Raw genomic sequence first — 25474 nt, forward strand, 5'->3', positions numbered from 1 at the left:
AATATTGGAAAACTATAAAGACATTGAATTTCTCTGTGTTCTTATCGTAGATTGAATAGCTTTGGAGTATGATTAAATCTATCGTTACATGTGATTCGATTTTAACCCTAAAAATGAATATCCGTCTCAGCTACAGCTGTATCGTCTTCTAGAATTGAAGTTCGTGAGGTCTTAATTTAATTATTCGAATAGCGAGAAATTAGAACACCACATTTGCTCTTTTAGTAATATTCAATGAAATGTAATAAATTGAAATTGAATTTGAAATTTTCGATAAGGAAACATTTACAGGGGCATTAACAGACTGCGGGTCTTCTCGTAATTATAGATTTTTATGGATCATTCAAAGTAACTGGAACCAGACAGAAATACCTTTCACTGATTACGGTTATGCCAGGATCCAAATAAAATGAAAACTTGAGTACGATTGCGAACGAGCATCACGCATGAATACGGTGCTGCTCGGCGTGTATTTACGCGTCCCTCGAGCGAAATACCAGCGGTTAGCGGTTACGACAAGCTTCAAACTCCGCGCGCATGTGTCCACGACACCGACGATTCCTTTTCGACCGCAGAAAAATTCTCTGGGAACGAGGATCACGCGCGCGGTTCTGCTAACCGGCTGCCCGCTAACTACTTAATGCCTCTTCGATTGCGTAAGTCGGGATAATTCTCATGAATAACTCGCGGAAAACGATCGTGACTCATCACGCGAGCTAACAATGATATTCCCAGATGGATCGAGAATTCTTTCGTTTTTTTTTTCAGCGTATATGTATTCTAGGAAGAAACATTGTATTGTTTCCGAAGTTAATTGATCTTTATGAAAGTTAAATAACCGGGCATACAATTTGCTGTTTCTACTGTCATTAATTATTACACTTAACATATATGCACGGAATATTACATTATTCCTCGGTTCGGTTATTGTCCAGAATCGCAAGTAATCATCTGGATTTCCTTTACTGTAACAAGGGAATCCAGTGCATTGATTTTTAAGCAAACGCACAGCGTTTACCATTCTCGCGTCGAGTAGTCTAGATATTCCATCCTTCGAAATGTTTTTACGTTTTTCCGTTGAAAAGTGGAACAAGTAAATTTCGCGATAGCAGAAGATATCGTATTGACAAGTCGTTTCTTTCAGACGAGCGATTCGAACTTTTGACATTCGGATAACCCGAATGACGGCGCTTTGAAGCGTCGGTTCAAAGCGTCGCATCGCGTCTCGTCGGTTCAGATCATCATTAACAAGCGTCGTTTACGCAATGAGAAATCCCATTGACAGATATTCCCATTGAAGTCGTCCCAGTTACAACAAACAATAGTTACATAAAACCTGGCGATAAACGTAACGGGCGTGCGCTGATTTGGCGATCTGCCACGCCATCGACGTTTCTGACCCCCTACCTGCCCCCCTCGCCACCCGTTTGTTCTGTATTTACCAATGAACGCTGTCGAACAATTACCACGGGCCGAGTTTTAATCGAATGATACTGAACCAGGAGACACGAGCAAAAACGAAAGAGGAAGAGGTACGTCTGGCAAAAACAGCGTATCGTCGACGCGCTGGAAATTGTATTTCCGACGAGATTGAATTCGACATCGGCGTCGTTATTATATTATACGCGAAACCGAGTTGCCGCGTCGAACGTTCGACCGCGATTTTCCGATTTATCGAAGGACGCGACGTGTGTACCGCGATGACACTCGTTGTTCAAAATGGATTCGGTATTCGTATTCGTTATTATAAGTTATCAACAATTCAGAATTCACCTTTCTATACGTCGAATTATTGTAGTTATTCTTCTTGTAAAGAAAATATACATTTCAATCGTTTTTGAAATTTAACTTAAGAAATAATAGAATAGAAATTTCTATGAGAATTTTGTAAGCTGTCTCTCGTTTAGTGTCAAAGAATACAGAGTTCCATTTAATGTTTCTGAACAATAAATTGCCATATCTTTCTAAGAGTAATAAGAAAAATAATGTCAGTAGCTTAATGAAAGAAACTCCGGCGTAACAAGATTAGATACGAGATTAGGAAACAAATCTGAACACAAGAGAGTGTCCAAATGGAAGTATTCACCGAGAGGTTGAAAAAGGAGCGTGACGAATGTTTGAAGAAACTTCATCAGTCTGCGGTGCCATTCTGCAATATTTAGTCTCCATCTCGAGCCCAGGACTCGAAATTCGCCCCCAGGCAGTTGTGTCCCCGTGAGTTTTCAAAGAAAACTTTGTTTTCTTCTCCTCTCAGATTGTGAATCCACTTGAAAGGGAGAAGCGGTTTTCGCGCAAGCTGCTGGCCACTTAAAACCCGAAGTTAGCGTCCCTTCGCCCGCAGATAATTCATTCCTCGTGTTCCACGTAGAACGCGCCGGCTCATATTCGTCATATCACGTGTTAGTTCCGCGAGGATAACCCATATTAGTCCGGAAACTGCTCGACAGAGAAATTTCTTGTAGCTCAAAGGATTAATTCTTCAACCTTTAGCCCCCTGTTGTCTTAGTAGCTAAAAATTAACCTCGTACATTATGTTTGCAATGAACAAGTGAACTGCAATTCGGTGCAGTCATTTAAATGCTCTGAAGTAGTTACTTTAATTATAAATATAATATGCATGTTCATTAACTATCCTCTCAGTTGAAAAACTTCTAAGCAAGAATCGCAGCATTCAACAAAAACTCAATATCTAACAGGACTTTCGTCAAGCAGAATGAACCAGACACTTTCGATTGAATCTCAATTAGCTTCTTACGAAGAAATCGACGAATTACTCATAAACCAAGTATAATATTTTCCTAGGTGTACATGGGATTCCAGTAGCTAGGCAGCCACTCCGGCCTCCGACGCTCTAAAAACCTCGTTCGTCGCGGATGCGCTCCGTTTCGGATGTAATTTCCATTGACGAGCGTCGCGTGACCGGAGCTGCGTCGCGTTCGACTCCCTTACGCAACGCGCGAAAAATCAGGACGCGTTTTGTCGGGCAATCGAGCGCGCCATCCTCGTAACGTTTGATGACACTCTAACGCGGGCCGGCCGGTGGAGCGCGGGTTTCCGTCAACATTGGGAATTAATCGTTATTTGTACGTCCGTTCGTCGGTCAACCTAGCAAGTAAACACCACGTACGTGCGTTCCTGCGCTGACGCCGGATTTCCTTTCGAGATTAGTCGACTCCAAACGCTTCGAACGTTTGCGGTCCAACGTGATCTTGAGCGCCGTGCTGGGACTTTGTCGCTGCGCTCCCAGGAGTTAGGCTTTAAGCACGATTCTACGCCGAGTTGTTTCGTGTGTATCTTGTTTAGAGATTCGCAACTGCCCTTTGCACTTTGTAGCTAGTCTCTGTAAAGTCTCTGCGATGATGGAAACTCGCGGAGAATGGTAGAACGTTATGTTTGAATGATGCTGTCTAGTCTCTGAATGATCTTAGATTGAGGACTAAAGTAGAGGATTTTGGTTGCTGAGTGGTCTTTGATATAGTTGGGTTTTGAATGAGTTTAGATTCGGAAGATTATTTTAGATCGAGGATCCTCTGATCCTGGATAGACGGCTATGTTGGTTACTAAGTATCCTCTAGTAGGGATGCACTTGGTTTCTAATTGATTGTGCATTGAGAAAGTAGTCTTTTGAATGTTGCTACTTATAGGGTGCTTGGTTCTGAATGATACTAGATGTATGGTCTTCTAAGATCTTGGTCTTTGTTGAATGAAATTCAATATATATCATTTCCTGATACTCTTTTAAGGCACTTTATGTTTGGATGATTGTGACTCATGCCATTGAATTTTTGAACGATTCTCATTGAAGCCGCTTCAGTGACTCTTGAGACCTCCGTAGGTATTCTGTTCTGAACAGAGTCGGTCTTTGAATATTATCGATGAGGTTCCGAGGATTCAAGTGTCCCTTTTATGCGCCAATGATTCGCTGTGCTTCATGTAATCGAGATTGGTTATTCAGTTGATATACAATGTCATTTTCCAATAGCCTCGTGGATATTGAAAAAAAATGACGATATCGAAAGATTATGAATATATTCTGAAAAATATAATACTGCATATTCAATAAAGTTATATTCACAAGTTATTATTTTCGATCTCAACAAAATTCTAGCTGGTGTATTCTCCCATCTTGTGTTTAGTTTTAATTCGTAGAACGCGCAGATCGTAATAGAAACAATGGTAATGACACGACTTCAGACTTCCTCTTCCATCAGCTAGATAATCATTCATCTCGTCAGGTGCATGAAGTCTGCGAACTGCTGCGACGACTTGCTGCAACAACGGTCACGAACCCACCGTGGGAGAGTAGAAAGTGTTCCATTGAAATCCTTTCGTGTTATTAACGGGGACCCGCGTAGAAATCGAATCTCGTCTTCTCGCACGTCACCATCTTACGTCCCCTCTGAACCAACTCGCTCAAATATTACTTCACGAAAGCGTACCAAGGCTTCAAATATTAATAAACAATGACATTCAATGCGCTCCTACTTCTTCTCCACTAATAAAAAGAAACGCACGATAATCGTTTCATGAATCGATTATATAAAATCTATTTTAAATCTCATCAAAAATCAGACAATCCATATAACGGTCAGACATACTAACCTCTAAATCTATCAATATCTCTACAGCATCCACAAGAAATAAAATGCTTCGATTCCAATTTCTCTCTTTCCAATCTATTTTACCATTAATCCATGCACACTTTGTCCCAGTTTCCCCGCAAAACGCGGCAAAGGAATAATTACCAAAGCGGCCGCTCCAGTTTCCCGAAACCTGCTAATCCCGCCGCGCAGCAATCGGCTAATTCGTCCTTTTCGCGCGGGCCCATTTCGACGATTCGTTTCGTCGCTTTTCCCATATTCCCGCGATTGCGCCACGCGACGGATTAGCTAGGCCACGTGTGGGCGCGACGGTTGCGACGCAAAAAATTGGTTCCGCGCGGCGCAATCACGCTCCTCTCGCCGATAGCTCGCCGAGGCGGCCAGGTATACGCCTCTGTGTGAGAATAATGGCCGCGCGCGAGTGTACGATTATCATGAATAAGAGAAAAGGTCGAGGAGAGCCTGAACGGCCGTCGTAATAACAGCCGTCGGGGGCCCTGGGTTTCTAATAACTCGAACTCTCGGAGCTCCGACGATCCGCGAGGAAAACGTCTGCGCTAGAGGTCTGCGAGAATCCGAAAATGTCGGGAACACGGCGATCGGGCCGGGTTCCAGGAAAAATGGAATTTATCAGTTTGATTGCTATGTCAGCCGAATTCGGGTGACACCATTTTTTACATAAACTTAACTCGCTCACGGGCAGTAAAAATTTTAATGAGCTGCAAAAATAGATAGGGGATTTTTTAGTACTTCGGGGATTGAAGTGGATAATAATTTCAAAAAATTAAGGCCTTGTAGAATTAAATGCATGATAATGTGGTTTATAAATTTGAATGTTGTGGCATTTATGTGATTTTTTCATATTGGGTATCATATTAGATTATGTACCGTTGATGGCTCACATTTTGATGTCACATCAGACGGTGTGTACCATCAAATATATAGTTCGTTAAACTGGTTTTGGTGAATAGGAAAAGTTGCTACATAGTTGAAAATTAATTTACTTATTGATTATTTTTAATATTTTCAACAATTTTAAGAATTTCGTTGTCAGGCGGGAAAAAAGTGAATTAACATTAATTTTCTTTTAATTTATCAAAATAACCGAATTTGGCTGATTGCATTAGATATAAGGAGTACAGTGTTTCTGCTGTATTAAAAAAACTGTTTCGACTGGATGATAGTTTTGATGAGTACATTTGGCAGTCAACGTGTCAAATGAAAATAGGTTCGAGCAAAAAGGAGATAATAATAAATAGAATAAAATATATTAAAATATTATTTAGTTACTATTTCTACGCCGTATTTTATTCTTTGTAATTTTAGAAATTTCGGGCACCCAACATGAAACTCGAAAAAAATACTCGATTCACTCAATATATTCGAGTTCTCGCACACCTCGAGTTTTCGCCAGTCTTTTCCGATTCTCGGCGATGGTTTGGCGGAGGACATCTAATTTCCGAACGGGCCTGGTCGATTGAAATTCTTCGAAAGTCGGCGAACGAAAAATTCTCGTATCGATATGAGTCGCTGGATCTCGGTGTAATTTCCGATGGAAATGCGGTCATTATGTTTCGATTTCCTATTTTCTTGCCCGTTGTGTAATCACGGTTGTTTCTCCGAATTTAGTAACGATTTTTCTGTTTAAACATTATTAGCGCATTAAATCCTGCGTCTCGATGTATTATAGATTTTAAAATAGAAATTTGTTCGTAGCATATTAAACAAAGATAATACTTTTCTTAACACTACACGTACCGACATGTTGTATCGTTTCATAACATTCCGTCATCTAATTGGAAAGTAAAACGAAATCGGCTTCTCATTGAACACGTAAATGTTTCAGTACTTCGAAACATTAGTCACGTAACTTGTAATGGCATATAATATTGGTTTGACGCAATAAATCGTTGTACATCGTGAAGATATTAAAAATTTCTCTTTATACTGCTGTCAGACAATGGAGGCGATGGATATGTTTGTCCTAGGCGTCGCAGAAAATAATGTAGGAGGCCGGTGTTAAATTAAGATGTTTACCAATGGAAGTTGTCGCTGAAAGGCGAACTTTTTCCGGTCGACTCGGTATTTTATTATAGGCGTGCACGTTAACCGCGACTAAAAAAGCTTGTTCCGCGTGTGTTCCCCTGTTGCGTACCGCGAACCGGAAACCGTCGCTTATTTACGGCTCACACGGAACCTTTTAATGCCTCGTGTAGCGGACATAACGTTGCAGCGTTGCAAAATGCCCCGCATCCGACTTTTCTGTGAAACATGGTTCACTCTGTCTCGTTTCTTCTCGCCAGTGAACACTTTACATCATAAACTCTGGGAATTCTACTGAATCTCTGAAAAAGAAGCAAACCTTTCTAGCAATCCAGAAACCCTGTGCCTACTTCAAATTCATATGGTGAATTAATTGTAATTAATTACCCTTAGTATCGCAATATCTCGTTCGAGCTGTTCTACAAGAACAAACTCTAGACATTCGATCCTGAAAAGTGAATCGTTCGTTTCGAAGAAAATGAAAATGAATCTAATACGATGGATAATTGCACATGTTTTAAAATATTTCAGTTAATTGCAGTTTGCAGAAATTGCGCGTCGGTCGCGGGGATTCGCCGCCGCGGATCGGTAAAGTTCGTACGCGGCAGATTTAATTATGAGTGGCCGAAGGGAGATGAAGGATTAAAAATTTTACTTCGCTATTTCACTGATTACAATTATACATTGAAATTCCGGCGGTTCTTTCAAGAGCGTTGCTGCCGACGAACGCGAGAGCGCTCAAGAGAGAGGTCAATCCTTGTTCTTCCTTTTAACATTTCTTCGAGCACAATATCCGCAACCCTTTCATGAGCCAGTCCGTTTCGCCTAGCTAGCTTTTAATCCGAGTCACGTTCCGATCCTTCCTCCGCTAACGCGGCCGGTTATATAAAAATTTTATCTTTACATGCCTGTAACCGTGTTATCCGAAGGTAATACTTGGAACGTTGCGTACTTCGCCGTATACAACAACGGAGCGCAGTTTCTCCCCTGTTTACACTGTACCGGCTATATTACTCTAGTAGCATAATCAAGATGTTCCGCCTCCAATCTTATCAAATATGCCGCATGATTCATTTCCCAATTACCTTCGTTAACCTGAACAACGATTTTTTGAACAATTGAACATCTTTGTGAAAAGCGTAATTCGTATATCGAATTCTTGAATACTAGATAAATTGAAACTAGAGATAATAAAACTGTAGAATATTTTGTTAAATAATTAATTCGATTATTTGAGCAATTTTTGATTTTATACATAGAACGAATTGAACATTTTCCGTTCTAATAGATTTTTAAGTTGTCGATGATAAGTGGGGTGCAGATGTTTATGCGTTTGTCGTATTGAACTGTGGTGATTATGCGTAATAAGATTAATGTGCCAATAGCATTTTTTTAAATCGTTTCACTGGTAGGATTGCGGGATCGCTACGTGAATGGGATTGTATTAAATGTCTTCGGTAGGTACTAATGAGTTCACGAAGAAACTGTTGCAGATATGTTGTGAAATGTTTTATTTATAATTTATTAACTGTACAAATGTGCAGGTTGGATAACGCAAATACAATCGGTAGTAATGAGCGTATAAAGAAATGTTGAAAACATTGTAAACTCTTTTATTTAGAAATCATTGGTATATAAATCGCGAGGAGTGGAACGAGTGAATGGGAACGCATGAAATATTTCCGGTGCTAATGACAGTATGGGAAAACCGTTTATAACACTGTGCACTACTTCGTTCGTTGTTCATTATTATATGAACTGTAAGCACATATAATACACTGCATAATTTTTAAATTTCATCCTTTTATGCATCATGAAATACACTTTTTACTATTCATATCCATATTTTTGTAGTAAATGCATGATAAATTCCATTCTAATTATTAAATATCATTAAGTTACTTATTTCCTTTAGTAATGAAATATTAAGCTTCAATTTTGTAAACTTAACAATCCAAAGCAGTCTCATAGATTTTCTATCGTAATTAATATAATAGAATTAACTGTATTTTATAGTAACTAACATGATCGATGGCTAACGATATAAAATGTTAAAAATAATGCATTGATACTACAGTTTCTCAAGTAAAAACCTCGATGTTTAATGATTAGACTCATAACGTTATGAAAAATCATGAAATTTAGTGACGCACAACTTACAACTGAAATAGTCCTATTGAATTCTATTTGACTCTTGGTTTTAAATTCGATTGACATTCAACGTGCTAAGGGTTAGTTTGTAGGCCAAAAATAAAGTCATTTTGCACTTTTAATCTTCCCTTATCATTTTCTTCTTCCGAAACCAATCTGTGGAACTTGCCACACATTCTGGCACACCGCATTCGCACAAAAGAATATTCAAGTAATGGCCGACGGCTTGGCATACCGTAGCCGACCGCAGCGCTTACGCTCAGAACGTTCGATTTGTACCGTTCTGTGTGCAGTAATCGACCGAATCCGAAGGATCCAGGATCAAATATTTCGTGAGTCGAATTTCATTCGCGACGCCATGGATGGCCGGGTTTCATGCTTCCGATATTAAATTATTCGAACGATCCGGTCTCCAGTGAATTCTTCGAATTCCACGCGTGGGAAGCAGCGCACCGCGCTCTAGGTTGTCAGATTAGAAAGATGAGGCTCTAAAATCATTTTTTTCTTCTCTTGACCACGTGGTTCTTGACATTGGAAGGCTATCCAGTTCATATAAAAATCTAAAACTCTAGTAGAACTTCTTTGCCGCGTGTTCCTTCATCTATATTCACTGTATGCTAGAATAACTTCATTTAACGCTGTTTCTTCTGTCTTTGTCTTCTACGAACATATCTTAGACTTTCTTGCTCGTAGACCTATATACAGTTCTCGTAGATTCGATTAACAAAAACAAGCAATTATGAAAACTTTTCCAGGTCCTTGTATGTGACCTAAGATCATTTTTTTCTTCTCTCAATGTAGCCTAGGCAAGCCAAAATGTTGGACACTGGAGCTGTCCAAGAATACGAAAATTTCTCGAGATTTCTGAAATTATAATTTTACTGCATATTCTACCCTCTATAATGTTTTCTTGGAAAACCCGATTCCTTCGGTAAACCCAAAGTTATATTTTCAGGAACGCAATCCGAACCCAAAAATAACCAATATGTAGTTCTCGTATAGCTCTTCTAGAATCCACACCCAATGAAAAGGAAATGAAGTAAAAGAAATAAAATATTTTCAAACGTGATACACCACGACTTTCCATTGTTTGGCCGTCTTCAAATTTTGCGTAGATCCTTCGCCAGTGTCACAATTCTAGGTGGTGTCTCGGGAAAAATGTGGTAGTAGCAAAATAAAGCCCACCCTGTTGGAAAGCCATGATCTAGAATCTAGATCACCGTACAGCGCAAGTAGAATGAAATTTCCTGGGCAGCGGAATCGGTGGCCGCGATCCCGTCGAAAGGGAACATCGGTTGCGTACAACCGATTCGGTCACACGTTTCCCGGCGGCGCGGTTGCGTGACTGCCGGGCAGCCAGGTAACACAGCTAGCGAGCGGGCGAGCGAGCGGGTGTTCGTGTTCCAAGGTAAACGCATTGCTCGCCGCGTAATATACTACGCGTAGTACGCGCCCGTTCGAGTACGTTTACACCGAGTTAGGGCCGCGGTGGTGGGGAATAACGGTGCTCGTTGTACGGCTGCGTTCACAACGCGCGCTGCGATGCGCCGCCATTGCCGCTCTTCGGTGATACGGGACGATTTGTCGCGCTTTCTTCCTTCCTCCTTTTTTTTGGAAAGGAAGAAAATGATTTTCATAGCGGAATCATTTAACGGTGACTTCACTTTTCAATTAGATCGTAGATTTTTCTGGGTTTGCGACGTTCCAGAATTTCATGAGGTATAAAGAACATTCACGTTGAGATATGTTGTATGACATTTTTAGCCCTTTGCGCTCGATTGTCCCCTCCGAGAGGATATTTTAAATGCAATATTGAAGTCTGGATTTTGAATGTCGGTTAATTTGTATTTATAAATGTTATATGTAATATATAATTTGCGAGCAACTGTTGAGTTCAAGAGATGAATTTCTTATTCGTTTTGGTTCTTGTATTTCGTGGGAACGGGGATTTTCAGAAGTTTTCCTGGTTGATCTGTCGTAGTGCGAGTTAGACGTGTAGGAAGGATTTTAAATTGAATGATTAATGGTAATTTAGGTTTATATAAATAAGAAACTTATATTGTATTATATATTTTCAGTTTACGCGATTATGGACTAAATTTACTTAATTCGAAGTATTCACTGTGCGTTTCAAGGAAAATGTTCCTTGATTCGGGTGAATTACAGGGACATGCTGCTTTGTATTCATGAATATGAAATTTTTGCTATAAATACACACCCACGATGTACGCGTAATTTCTTTCCTGTTAGAAGTCGTTAGCAGCGAGAAGTAACGCCAGCGAACCTCGCCGTGGAGTAAATCGTAAGGCAGAGGGTTAATTAACCCTTTGCACTCCGTTGCCTCCGCTATGGGGACGTTCATAAGATGCTCAGTAAGATCATTGTCGCTCTTATTGGAATGCACGTAATTTACTGTGCAACCGAATACAGTGCATCGCTGCTATCTGCAATGCAAATGAAAATAAATGAATTCATGAATATTTTGAATCTTCTCGTTTTAAAATCTACCTTTTGACTATCAAAAGCTTTGCTACGAAATTCGAACTTGTTACTCGACGCGTCAAAGATTTTTCGGAAAATATTCAACGTAATTTCCATCATCAACGATCTTAACTCCCTGAAACTAAAAATTCCAACGCTAAGACAATAAATCCTGCGATCGACTCTCTGTCCAACCGAAACTCTATATTACTCTACCTGACATAGAAAACAGCTGTTAAAGTAAATACAAAATAAAGAATGAAAAGATAACAGATGCTTCTACGAGAAATTACCGAAGAAATTCATTTAATAATACGCAAGTTGCATTGTGGATTAATTAAAATTTCAATAGTACTGAAATACTAAATAGAAGTAGTAGATCAATTAAAATATAATGTACTTACAGTTTCTATAGAAAAAAGTCAATTTCACTGCTCGATACTATTAGCGTTAACTCTTTACACTCCCAGTTCCTTTTACATTTTTTTCGATAACTTTGCCCTATCTCAAGTATTTTACTTGAAATATATTTCTTCTAATCCTATTACAAGTAATATAATAATACAATACAATTCAAAGATCTCTCGACAAAGAAGAACGCGTTTGAACGAATCTGACGTCGAGTCACATTCGACATAAAAGTGCAAAGTGATAATTGAGTAATCGATGGTCCACCGTACGCGCGAGTGAGAGGAGAACGATCGAAAAGACCATTCGCGGTGGCGCAACGGGTTCACCGCGCTAAGAGAACCGTGGCGGCGTTTCAGCCAGCTTGTGATCCGCCTCGGCGTGGCATTCACGGAGACGAGCAGCGTCGTTTGCACCTGTAGGCCGAGCCAGACTGACCGAGTGGTCTAAAAGCAAAAAGCGGCGGAACAGGATCGAGGGAGCAAAGAATGGAGCCCGCCGGCGGCGGACCGTTCGTTTCGTATCGTCAGCCGCCTCTCTCGCCCAGTGGATCGGGTCAACAAGCATGCTTAATGGTCACCGCTGACTCACGCTCGCCAGATTCATAATGCCAGTGCTTGTCACCGCTCGAACGTTAAACTCGCGGCCTCCGCCCAGATCGAGAACCGCTGCCGGTATCGATGACTCCGAAAGCATCCGGCTTTCGTTCGGTCAAACGCGATTATTTGCATATTTATCGAGACCTAACCCACGCGACCGTTTAAACCCGCGATATTGAAGTGTCCCGTCGGCCCGCGATCCGAAACACACGGAAAATATCAGTTTCCGATTTGGGGAACGGGTCGTCTTCCATATATGCCCGATCGATAGGTCGCTACGGGTTTTTCTATCGGTTGCCACTCGATTTCAACAACTTCAGGTCAGTTTTGAGATTCATAAGATGCTCTTTCATCGCGGGATATCAACTCTGACTTTGAAGATGCGGGTTGTCGCGTTGAGTAAATTCGAATAAAGATGAAGGACACATTGATAGAAACTTTGTATACGTGTTTTATACAGTTGCGTTGCCTCTTATCGTGAAAATGCATACAGCTCTTCCCCGATTTACACGACTACCCTCGGTACTTTATTTTGCACGTTTTCGCTGTTACACGGTTATAAAATACACATATTACTTATATTTACGTTCTCCACATTTTAGTTCATACGGTTTTACGTATCAGCACGTGGGGGTGTATTTGAAATGATACTCGCTTTGAAGGATATCGAAAGCCTGCGTTGATTTAATAATGTTCATTTTTAATGGACAGGCTGGATGATACTTTTATTGGAGGATAATTGAAACGGCTTTGTCACTTTATTATGAAATAAGAAATACATCTAATTAAGAGATCCGATAAAATGAAAACGAATAAAATGAGCGGACACAAATATTTATTTGGAGACAGGTTATTATTGCATCTCGTAATTCAAATATACCAGCAGAGGTCAATTTCCTCCGAAAAGAATGATCGTCCCGAGTTACTCATCCCCGGTGCCATTGTAGCGTACAGAGGACTCTTTTCTCACCTCGAGGTGAATCTAGTTCATGGCTTTCTCCAATTCGCCCGGTTGAGCGCCGCTGGCTCATTCTCTTATTGCATCGTCGCCGTCGCCGTTGGCGGCGACGTCGTCCGCGGATGAAATGTGTTTCAGCTTCGAGACTTTTTCGTTGAGCTCTTTGAGAGCCACTCGAGCGTGGCGTTTCATTAAGTTTCGCGGGTGTCGCCTCGCGTGTCATCCAGACAATATCGGGAACGGAGGCGATCGAGCTTGAAACTCTTTGCTGTTGCAGAATCTTCTTTGAGCAACGCGATCGAGCATGGTCTAACAAAAATTCTTTTCTTCATATTTTATCAGGTGGACGTTGCTTTTTGTCTTATCGAAGCGGTGTACCGAACGACGTTCGTTTCTGGAATTGAATGTGGTTCTGTTTTGATAATTTTTCGTCCACTAACCGTCACAGAAACTTGTAGAGAGTCATTTTAACCTTTTACCGTCGAACGTTGTCGTAATGACAACTAACTCGAGCTGTCATATTTAAAATCAATAAATGTGAATGGATAGTCTAATTGTTCAAACAATGTGAGATTGATACGTGGTTTTCTTTTTTCTGACATTTAAGATTTCGATGCATAATTAAACTTTTTATAGAAAGAGTTTGTAAAGTTTTGAAAAATTTGCTAATGGTCAAACAAACGTTCGACAATGTTTCGGTTTCTCTATAATGCAACAATGTACCAATATTTTCATATATTCGTATTTACTAATACTTTTTATACATTCGTATTTACTAATACTTTTTATACATTGGTATTTACTAATACCTTTTATACATTCGTATTTACTGATACCTTTTATACATACCTATTTTCTATTTCAGTATTCTATTATAAATAATAACTTTTATTTCACTACAGTCCATAACTGTAACCCGACTTACTAATGTCTTGTATCAGTAAGATTTCATGCTGCAAGAAGTCAGTCTCCTTCCGAATCAATTTCAAATTCAATATTCACGAAACTAGATTACGGCAATTACCGGGATCCGATTCACTTGCAGAATATCTTGCCCAAGAATCGCAACGTCCAAATCTTCCTCGCAGCATCCATGAAAAAATTCCTCGATTTTTCGCCGAGCAAAGAAACAAATCAAACTACAGCTAAAATCTCCCTGTGAATCCTTGTTCGCGTTGATTTGCAAGCCCGATGGTTCGTGCATCGAGAATCAAATTACAAGCGACATAATTAGTCGAATATACGCCGACGAAGAATCGCACTCGCGTTCGGTTCGATCGCCACGTTAATTAATATCATTAATTAGCATCGTCCGCGAGGATGCTTCTTGCCCCGCGTGAGCTCCGCGTCGAGCTGTATCCACGCCCGTGAAAATATTGCAGGAATAAAGAATCCGGGCGTTCATAAATCCCCTGATACACGACCGCGTTCCACGGCTGGAGCATATTTTTCCGTAACGTTTGTACTGGGAGCCGTATACATGAAACAAGCTCGTCGGACGCCTCTGGAAAATAGAGGAAAAAAAAGGAGCCGCTCGCTGGCTGGCTCCCCCGACCGTGCCCTGCAAGGACATCCGCGCGCGGGGGGATGCAATTAGGGATTAACGAGCATTTAGCCCCGCTGGAAAGGCGAATAATGGAGATTCGATCCCCCGTTGCAACGAGCCGGCCGGAAAGGCTGTACCAAGGGGTGGCTTTATGGTTTCTCGTGCTTTGTACCGCGAAACGCTGTCTGCCGCCGAGCGCATTCCCGGGTCGGCTTGGCCCGGCCGTCTGTCAGTTCTGTTTACCGTCCGCGTATTTGTTTCCAGCCGTCGGAGGAAATTATACGTGATCGATCCATCCCTGCTCGCTTGTACCGTCTACCGTCGGCGAATCACCTCAGAGTGCTATTGATCAAGAATTGATTCAAGTGCGTTGGGACTCTGTGCACTCCATCGAAGGATCTGTAACTGTACCTCGCGTAAACGATAGTGAATTATAGAAGGGAAACGTGGACGCGTTCTATTCCTAGTTACGTATGAAACCAGGGATCCCGATGTGTCGACGTCGCAAGTTTCCGTGATAAATCGTTATGCGTCTCTATAAAGTTGCGTGAAATACTTTCGAGCAACGTAGGAATCCTCTCAAGATAGCATTACACAGGAATTTATACGTGAAGTTGACTCTCCTCGCAAGTTCCCATTCTACGGAAGTTTCCGTTCAACCTTGGCATTCCAAACTTTTCAAAGATCAGATCAGAATATTTTACCAGGATTTCGGGAAGAATCCGTACTCCGCAAACAGCGACGAGCAATCTGAATCCGGACAGCGGTCAGTGTTCCAAACGCGATTAAAATGCCCGTGGCGGGTAACAGAGACATCCTTCCCGGAGCCGGCGTTTCGATGATTCATTTCCATTCCGCCTGCGCTCGATTTCACCTGAAACGGTGGTGCTTCGTCGAGGCCGGCTTCCATCGGCCGGATCGTCGCGCGGCTAAAGTAAACGATTGCTCGGTCGACGCTTTTGTTTGAGGGAGGCCCACCACTCCAGACGGGAAGGGTATCTTGAGGTACGCCGGAAGCTAGTTCACCTGTGCGTCACCTAGCCCGGCCGCCGCGGGAATGTGTTTAGGGGTTCAAGTTGACAACCCGCGGCCAGGTAATTGGGGAACGGAAAACAGTGTGGCGTCTCCATAGCAACACCCCAGCATCCCTTGCGCGGCGAGCCCTAGCCGAGGGTTGCCGGAGCAATGTCCAGGGCAACGTTGCCCTAAACCGCCAGCAACCCTCGCCGTTATCTTTGCACTTTTTCGCTCGTTCCCGAAGCTCCGGCCGCCTGCCCGAAAACGTCTGAATGTCGTTATTTCATTAGACGTCTTGTGCCGAGCCCGGGGATCCCTCCTCGACCGTCGAGATTATCCTTGGGACAGGCTGAGATTGTCTCGCGCCGTTTCAATTCGCGTCGCCCCTTGTTCGCAATTGCGACTCAGGAACAAGTATTTGATTACTCGCTCGTCTTCGGTGGAATTTCATGTATCTGTCCTGGCCTTTCGTAGCTGGCTGCGTTTTTGTCAGTTTCAGTGGACATTTAAGTGTTGAAAATCGAGGAAATATTTAGTAATCATCTACGTGTGGCGTAAATTATGAAAGGTTACTGATATAAACGTTACCTTTTATGGATCTTACCAGTTTTTCGGTAAATCGTAGACACGCCTCTATACCTGTCCGCTGGTGTAACTATCAAGAGGACTTATAAAATCGACTTATTTTCAATCTACTTTGAAGCAGTTCAAATTGTTAAAACTTCAGTCACCTAAGGACGCGAATAACAATTTTTAAATGTGTATAAATAGCCATTGCTCAGTGCTATAAATATATTCCGTCCAATCCATCGAACCGGGCGGTTATCTCTGTCTGGTTAACGACTGATTATGGAAGCACTCGGCGCGGTTCAAGATCCCCGGAACAATAATGTTTGTCCGTTGTTGGGCCAGGGAATGCCTGTTGCGTCAAAGCGTTGCCAATGGCCGAACAGCTCTTATGCCTCGCCGGACGGCGACATATTGCCCGTGGTTCGAGTGACATTCAAGTCCATATGCTCTGTCGGGCCGGTAATATCGAAGCCGCAGCTTGGTTAAGCGTCGCGTCACCGCCCGGTCGTGCCCCCCCCTATCGTTCTAACAACAATAATTAATCCCTACCCACGCGGAACCCGACGACAAAGCTCCGAGATCTACCGATTTCCAAGAGGAAATCGTCGCATCGCGGCCTCGTTATCCTGATGACGACGAAAATTTTCGAGCTGCAGCCACGCTCGTCTCTCGAGTGTCGTCTGATTGAGTTCTTTGGTTGATTGCATGGAATTTTGATTGTGGAATTCTCGTTTTACCTTTTTCCTACTTTTTTTCTGTTCAATCAATGCTCGTGGTATTTCTCGTTCCACCTCTGTTTAGACTTTAATTGTATTCAATACTTTTTAATCGATTTTTAATCGAGACTCGTAAACTGTAAATGATTGAACTGAATGCTTGTTTTAATTCTTTGTTTGGTTTAAATGTTTTTGTTCTTAATAAACGTAACTGAGTGATTCGCGAAACTGAAAATCTTTAATCATTAGCGACTGTTCGAAATTTAGTATGAGAAAGATTCCGGGAAGATTGAGAATTTAACTTTAGAACTTATTTGGCTCAACGCACCCCATCACCCATTTACCGCAAGCATCTCTTTACCCATCGAAAAAATGGTTTGACTAAATCAACTCCCCACAGATTCGCTACCCTCTTTAACTAGCACCAACCCCCCGGAAGCTTAGCCTAATACACGAAACACTGACTGAATGGTTACTCGAATACTACACGAGGGTGGAACGAAATTTATTGACGGATACAAGTAAACCGTGACCGCCCTAGTCACCCCTGTTCCCCATAAACAGTCTTTTATTCACCGAAAAATGGATTGTTTGGAATTAGACCCTCTTAGCAAAAGCTATTTGGCATTTAGCAAGTTACATGAGTGTAGCATTACATTAACGCAGCTCATTCATTTCAATGAGCCTTGAAGTATCCTAATTGAAGGAGTTCTTTAGTTTAGCTCCGCTTTGTTAACAGTATTAGTAACAATAATTTGATAAATATTGCAACTAGTTTAAATTAACTACTTCAATTAAGTGTTCAATTAAGCGACCACTAGCGTCACCGTATTAATTATCAAATATTCCTTATCACTAGAACAATCGTCTTCTCAAAATGGCGCATTTCAAATTTCTTATTTTATATTACAAATACTATTATAGCGGTTTTATTGGAATTTATATTGTCAAAGTAAAGGAATGACTCATACCAATTCATTTTCCAATCAATCACTCTCAAAGTCTTATATATACTTCAATACACTAAAACCCAGGGTATGGTCTATCAATGTGCTGGTTATCCACTGTTAATCACCTATAACATCCCACCGACATTCTCTAATTCCCCGAAAAAGTCTATTGATAGAATTCATTAATCCTTTGACGCTCATCCATCCTCTTGAAGCATCATCCCTAATAGGGAATATTTATCTCCAGGATCAGGTCCTAATGCGGTTCGGGTTTGTTGACACATCGAACAGAATCCTTGGGTCCAGCGATCATGAATGCCGGGCTACATTGGATCCGCAGGACCCACGCCAGCATTGGTTCGTGGATTAAACGATCGGACGCTGCGCGTGGCCCCGATTTGCATATTAACCGCTGCAACTAGGAATTCACGAAGTGGCCGGTCTCGCGCGCCGGTGCGGTTGCACACCTTGCTGCGTAACAAGTACCCACCGGCGGAGTTCGTTATCGATCGATCGACAGTCCGCTGCCATGCGACACGCGTACCGTCCCGAGGATTAAATTGCCGTGTGATTCGATAACTCGTTCAAGAACTCTCGAGCTGCGGGATCGATAACGCTGCTGGCCGGCTTAATACGCGAAAGCCTTTGTCCCGTTCTTAAGCGGGACGACTCACTTAGGCGATCGCCCGACGGAGATACCAACGCGTCGGTTCGATTTCACCCCTTGCCTTTTGATTCATTTCATGACTGAGATAACAAGCATTACTCCCTTGCTGACGCGTTTAATATGACCACGGTCCTATTTGATTTTTAAAGGGAATGCTGTGAAAAATATTTGGAAAATACACGACTAAAAATTGGAGGATGGTGGAAGTTCTCGTATCTTTGATATTGATTCTTAAACGGAGTATCTAGCGTCGGTTCCCAGGACACTGGATATCTGAAGATCTGGGTTAAATGTCAATTTATCGAAATAATCGTAACGAAGACAACAACAATATTAATAGTTTATCGTCATTGCGCACGCGGCCACTGAAATGCCATAAAGAAGAAAATATTAAAAATAAATGCACAGGGTCGAGCGTTTCGTGGTTCTGCTAACAACGATTTGTCTCCCGTTTTTTCAGCATCTTGACGCGATAATGGTCGGGTCACGTTAAGATGCATCGCCATGTAGAACAATGGGAACTGCACTCCATCGTCGCGTTAATATTGCTATTGTCCGCGTACCGGTAGACGATGCACATCGGTGCAGCGGCTCTCGACGGGCTTTGACGCGCGTGAATAGGCCTCCGAGGTACCGGAAGCTCTTTGTCGCGTCAATTATTCCGCCACGGCATCGAGTCACCGATCGGTTTCCTTCCATTTTCTCGAATCTTGGCGAGCGGTATCGATAAATCGTCTACAATCTAACACCTGGCCGATCGGAGACACCGGGACATTAAAAAATTTAACTAGTTCAATGTTCATGATGGTGATCACCTAAAACAGACATTACTTTCTTCTAATTTCTATTTATCCCAAGAAAGAAATGTTCTTCTATAATGGCACTTAATGTACTCACTTAAACAGCCAACTTAACTCTTCTTTGGTATTCATATATTAACCCCTTGCACTCGAAAGTTTTTCACTAGAAATATTTTAACATTTTCCGATGAGATAAAGACGATATTTTGTGCAACTAACTCGAAGAGAAGTTATACGTATATGGAGGAACAAAGCTATTTTATTTCAATACTTTTTAAATTGATGAGTTATACAAGGTATAATATTAAATATCAAATTTTATGGTTTTACTGTGTGGAATCAGGTGGTGAGTAAGAGTTACCTCTCAAGTGCAAAGGTTTAACAGTAATACAAATAGTAATGACTGTTACTACGTTTGCTTATTCGAAGAAACAGACACATCATCATTTTGTGCAGAATTTTTCGATACAGTCAACGCTGAAACGTCTCGAGCTCTCAATACAGAACGTGACGCGATTTTCACTGTAAGACGGAACTATAGTAACAGGATTCCTCGGAAGCAGCGATCGTCGATAGAGACGTTTCTACTTTCAGCTATCTGAACGCTTCGAGATGGATATATCGCGATCGATCGAGCGTTCTTCAAGTAATTTTGACCCGCGATCTTGGCGTCGCTTGCCAAGGAATGCCGTCCCCTCGAATCCCGTGCCAACAGCACGCCCGCTGAGCCATCTCCGATGGCATTGAGTCCCGAGAAAACTCTCGACGCACGGGGATCGAAGAAGCACGCTTTCGAGACACCGCGTGCAATACTGGCACCGCGTTCCCTCAGCCTTTTATCGTTCTAGAACCATGCTATCGCGTAGCAATGAATAGTCTTTCGCGTTTGCCACGCGTCGGGCTCGGACGTCGATGCAACGATTAACTTCGATTGATTCGGGTAGGTACGATTACTTCGTAGCCATGCTTCTCATCGATGAGCCTTATAATCGTTATCTATGTCATTCTTTTATTTCCATAAATATTTCGTCGGAGGAATATGTATAAACGTAACGTTTGCTGGGTCAACGGAACCTTTAGCTACAAGAATGTATATTCTTTGTCATCCAAGAAATTGGCGCTCAGATTATTATCTTCTACTGAAAATTTCTATGTCATTATCATTTATCATTTAAAGATATTGATAAACATGTGCGATTTATACAGTTCAGCTACATAGTCTCTTATATGATTAAAACATGAAGCAATTTGTACAGAAACGGTTGAATGGTACTTCCAAGTTCGTTTTTCTTTACTCGTTCATCTATCCCTTCACTTGTCCATGAAATACAAAGGATATATTCTCTGGGAGCAGCCTCCCTAGTGACATCCCCAACGTCATTCCAACAGGAAACAGACGTAACACGGGCCAACAGCAGTCGTAAAATTCATTATTAATTAATATAAGAGGCAATTGTCTTTTATAACCCCGTATTTAATCATTCCGAATTAGACCTTTACGGGCCCAACGCGAATAGCTACTGCAGTAGTTAGGTTGAATCCACCCCCAAAGCGTGTGCCAAGAATTCCGGCTGGAAGATCCTCGAAAAGTGTCCCGGAGGGATGTTCGGGGGCCGATAATCGTCGTTCCCGGCGAAACTGCCCTACCGCACGTTATCATCCGTTATTCTCCGCTAGGGGCTGGCCCGAAATTGCCGTTTGACAATGCCCTCCCCGTTGCCCTTTCTTCCCTCGACGCGACGATTCCTAACGTGGCTGATACACGACTTACTTTGCCGTACTGCGGCGACGGATGCCGGATGTTTCAATCGCCCCCGTACGGGGGTGCGTTCGATGTTTGTCAAAATGCGTCTGCCGACGACAGGACATCAGGGGTTGGTTCTTTTATCGGGACGGGGTGGGTTTATGTTGAATTATGTCTGAAACCGTACTTTGAGGGGCGTTCATAAGCTTCGTTTATCTCGCTGAGGGTGAACGCGTTATTTAACATTTCGGGGGTGTGAAATTCTGTCTAACGGTACAGCGGAGTCATACAGAATGTTCTGCTGAAACTCTGAATCTGTTCGGATCGTCCGTAACTTCATAAATTGTCGTGTTTATAGGGTAGGTTTATTTTCTTTTTAAAATCTTATTACTTCATGTTCGTGGAACAGAAAATTCTTTCTTTGATTTGGAGATTTGGAAAGGTTAGATTGATCATTGTTTAAAAATTGTTTCGAGTTACGAAAATGTTTTCTTCCATTTTCCACGAGAACGTTCATTTGAAACATCGTTGTGTACCATAACTCATCGTGCATACGTAGTTTTATTTAAACTATCCGAGTTTATCAAGATAACTATTGCTCGAGCGGATAATCCAAATGGATCGTCGAGAGTCGAGTCTCGCCACGAGTCTCGAGTTACCAAGGTGAATCCGTTCGGCGAAACACGAGAGCCATTAAATATCTATGGGGCCACGGTGTCGGGTATTGATTTTATGGTGACATCGACGTGGCCGTCTAACAATGAGTTAAGAGGAGGTACGGGACTGTTGGAAGCTCGCCGGTTGCGTTCGATAGCATTTCCCGTGAACGTTTGACCGACGAATATTTCTCTCGGGACGCGAATAGAAAAACGCTAGTGCATAAATTCCACTTTCGGATAGAATGGAAGTCGTTGTGTTTTGTCGTCGTGTCCTCCTATCCCTGTTGCGTATTCCCGCAGGATTCGCTCCGACAATGTCGAAGGAACTCAATAAAGTTAACATAAACACCGTCAGAGCGACCGGCGGATTTTTCTTGCACGGCCCACGGGGAATCACCGTGAAATCTGCAGTGACCAACCAAACGTTATTTCAGAAGCTTCCGGAATAGACCGAATTTCCATTGAAAACACTACGAGGGCGTTTTCCTACTTTTTTTTGTCAAATAATTCAATTGGAATAAATTTTCAACGCATCTAGTTCTATAAACGTTGTTCTATATCCGAAATTATTTTTTTAATGGAATTTTGTGTTTACAAAGGGTCCTGGTAAACGAACCAACAAGAGGCAACCATAAACGATGTTTCTAGTGCCATTGGTCTCACTCTGTTAAAACGGGCGATCGATTTAGTCTGGCGGTGGTAAACGCGAGTGCCGAGGGTAGTTTCATCCCTCGTCGATACAGTAGGCAGCTATATTCGTTCCTGCTTCCCTGGAAGCGTATCCCAAGTCGATAACCGTGTCGTTTATTTTATCAACTGTTTTATCATCGGGTAAATTGCAATGGTAATTTCGCGAGGAGGTGAAACCAATTGACGATAACATGTTTAATACAAAATTGTTCGAGACCAAGTGATTTATGTTTTCTGTTTGCTTGTTTGTTACAGCGAAGAAACAAAATGGGGCGGCTTTACGAACGAACAGTTTGGGCTCGGGGGCGAGAACACCACCCCTTGAAAGGAAAAGCAAATTTTCGGCCCTCGGTAGACTCTTCAAACCGTGGAAATGGAAACGGAAAAAGAAATCGGACAAGTTCGAGGCCGCCTCCTTGTGTGAGTATTTTAAATGAGTTGATTTTGCCATGATTGTGTATCGGCGTTGTGTACTTTGTTTTACCGATTAAACGGGGGTTGTTCTCTGACGATTGCAGCGCTCGAGAGGAAAATCTCGGTACGAGCCAGCAGGGACGAGTTGGTACAGAAAGGTATCCTGCTGCCAGTGATAAGGTCCACGTCGTTTCCGGAGAATGGTGAGTTCTTCGACCCTTTTATCAGATGGTGCCACCCCTTGTGATCCTGCTATGATAATAATACTGCTAAGTAGAGTCGTAGGTACTCTACGGATTTTCTGTTTAGCAAATAAAACGCGAGATAAAACGTTTCGTTGCATCGAGAACAGATATTTTATTTTAGAGTTAATAATATGTTTTAATTACAGTTGTGAATCATTTACGATTTTACTTTACTAGTAGATGTTCACATTGCATAGATGTCCGGGTTTAATGTTTGATGATGCTGAGTTAATTTGCTCTGAGAATATGCTGACGACAGTTAAGAGTGCTTTCTAAATTTGAAAAGGTTAGAATGCTTTTTCTGTTCAGTTGGGAATAGTAACTAGAGTGAACTTTCGGTACTTAAAATAACCTGTCTTCTACTGGCAGAGCTTTCTTATTTTTAGTTGAATAGATTGAAAGAGAAAATCTTCTGGCTGTTTGAAGACGATTAGTTGTTTGGTTTGTCTTGGTTCTTTATGTATAATGGCTTGAAAAATTGGGATCATTATTTTTAATTGCGAAAAATATTCGGGGATGTTTTTACTTCTGAATACATTAATGGGTGCGGTATAATTTTAGATAAATAATGAACTGTAAGAATACAAATTATTTCACCGCCTTTTTCCACGGTTTTATTCTTATAACAAATATTTAAAATTAAATATTTGATCCCAAGATTTTAAGTAATAACTTTTCTTTGTATTGTATATGTTTGTCTGTTACACGCACGTACTAATGGGATGGTCACAATCAACCCTAACTAATACTAATTAATAGATGGTACACAAATATCCGCAGTCTAGTTAATGATATGCAAACTCCCACTAACCAAACATTTATACACCTAATTCAAACTTAATCACTATGCAATTTAAAACTACTTAAACCTTAAAAAAAAAACAGCAATAGTCATCACTTCTTATTCAATCGTTATTAACACGTTGACTGCTAAATTCTCATTATTAGCTTTTACCATTCAAATTTCAAGTACTTTTATAATATATTTAATTTAGTTCATGAGTTGTTTCATTTTCATAACGGCATATTCGATTCTAAACAAAATGATTTACTTTATTATTTTATAGAACGAATGTAAAATATAAATAAAATAGAACTAAATATTATTTTCTAAAAGATCCTATATTTTCTTTAAGATCCAAGATTATATATTATTAATTTACGGGGTAATTTTTAAGGGTTGTTTTTCTGTTTACGTCCGCTGCACAAGTTATTTTACCAGTCAACGTGTTAAGTGGACGACCGTCGCTCAAAAAATCGCCAGAAGCGACGCGTCCGCGACGAGGAGCGCAACATCCATCAGTTTTCCGCTCAATTGAGGAATTTACTGTAGACCGGTCCTCGGATTCGCGAATTTCCGTGCACGCGTGGAAATTGTGTCCACTCCCCACGGCTAATCAGGAAATAAGGGACCACGGTCTCCGGATTGAAACGAGGCGCGAAGGGCAAGGACCAAAGGACACCGCGACGCTTTGAACGTCGAAGAATGTAATTGGGTTTCATGGTCGTTAGCCCGCAGACGTCAGCTCGATTTCCGGAACCGCGAGGCCTGTGTATCTCGCGAGTATCGCGATTGATATCGGCGATCCTTACTAACTGGAATAACAAACGGAATGGTCTCGAAAATTGTTATAAATATTCCTATATTATTTACTAAAAAATCGTTCAATTATTTCTACTAAAAGAAATGATATTAACAGAAGAGAAATCTTTGTGCATTTGTAGCAGAGACAACTTTGCAAAATTCAATCGGAATGGAACTTTCACTGATTACTGGAAACTCACTATAAATGTACCTGTACTATCTACTAAAAAATATTTAATAGTACTTACTAAAGGAAATGGTATTAACATAATAGGAATCTTAGTGAATTTGTAGCAAAGATAACTTTAGGAAAATCAATCGTCAAAATCTCTGAATTTTCAGTGGTGTATAGGGGTGTTTGTGCATTATAGCAGAGCTAGCTTCGTGGGATGTAAATTGAAAAGTAGTTCGAGAAAATTAAAGGAGATTTTCGTCCCTTGCAAAAGGATTCAACTTTGGCTTCAATGGATTGATTCATGGAAATTCGCATCTACACAAACATTCGTAATTCGACAATTACTCTTCAGAGTTTAGATCGCTTACTTTTGTAAAATAATTCTTTTATCGTGAGATGATAACGCGACCGTAGCTTTTACCGACGGAACTAAGGAGTAGACTGCGGATATTTAT

General features: G+C 41.4%; 1 protein-coding gene across 11 annotated transcripts in view; it reads left to right on the forward strand.

Moving 5' to 3' along the window:
- The window catches only part of LOC116430585 (phosphatase and actin regulator 2), a 333735-nt gene that overhangs the window by 94126 nt on the left and 214135 nt on the right, over positions 1 to 25474 (forward strand). For 10 of the 11 annotated variants that reach the window (XM_076372288.1, XM_076372290.1, XM_076372291.1 and 7 more), the window contains 2 exons: positions 22856 to 23020; positions 23119 to 23217. In XM_076372288.1, coding sequence (XP_076228403.1) covers positions 22856 to 23020; positions 23119 to 23217 — 264 coding nt within the window. Of the gene's footprint in view, positions 1 to 20299; positions 20448 to 22855; positions 23021 to 23118; positions 23218 to 25474 lie in introns of those variants that run through there. The other variant, XM_076372292.1, reaches the window with a different exon arrangement.

This window comes from Nomia melanderi, chromosome 11 (assembly GCF_051020985.1).
Source record: "Nomia melanderi isolate GNS246 chromosome 11, iyNomMela1, whole genome shotgun sequence".
Taxonomy (NCBI): domain Eukaryota; kingdom Metazoa; phylum Arthropoda; class Insecta; order Hymenoptera; family Halictidae; genus Nomia; species Nomia melanderi.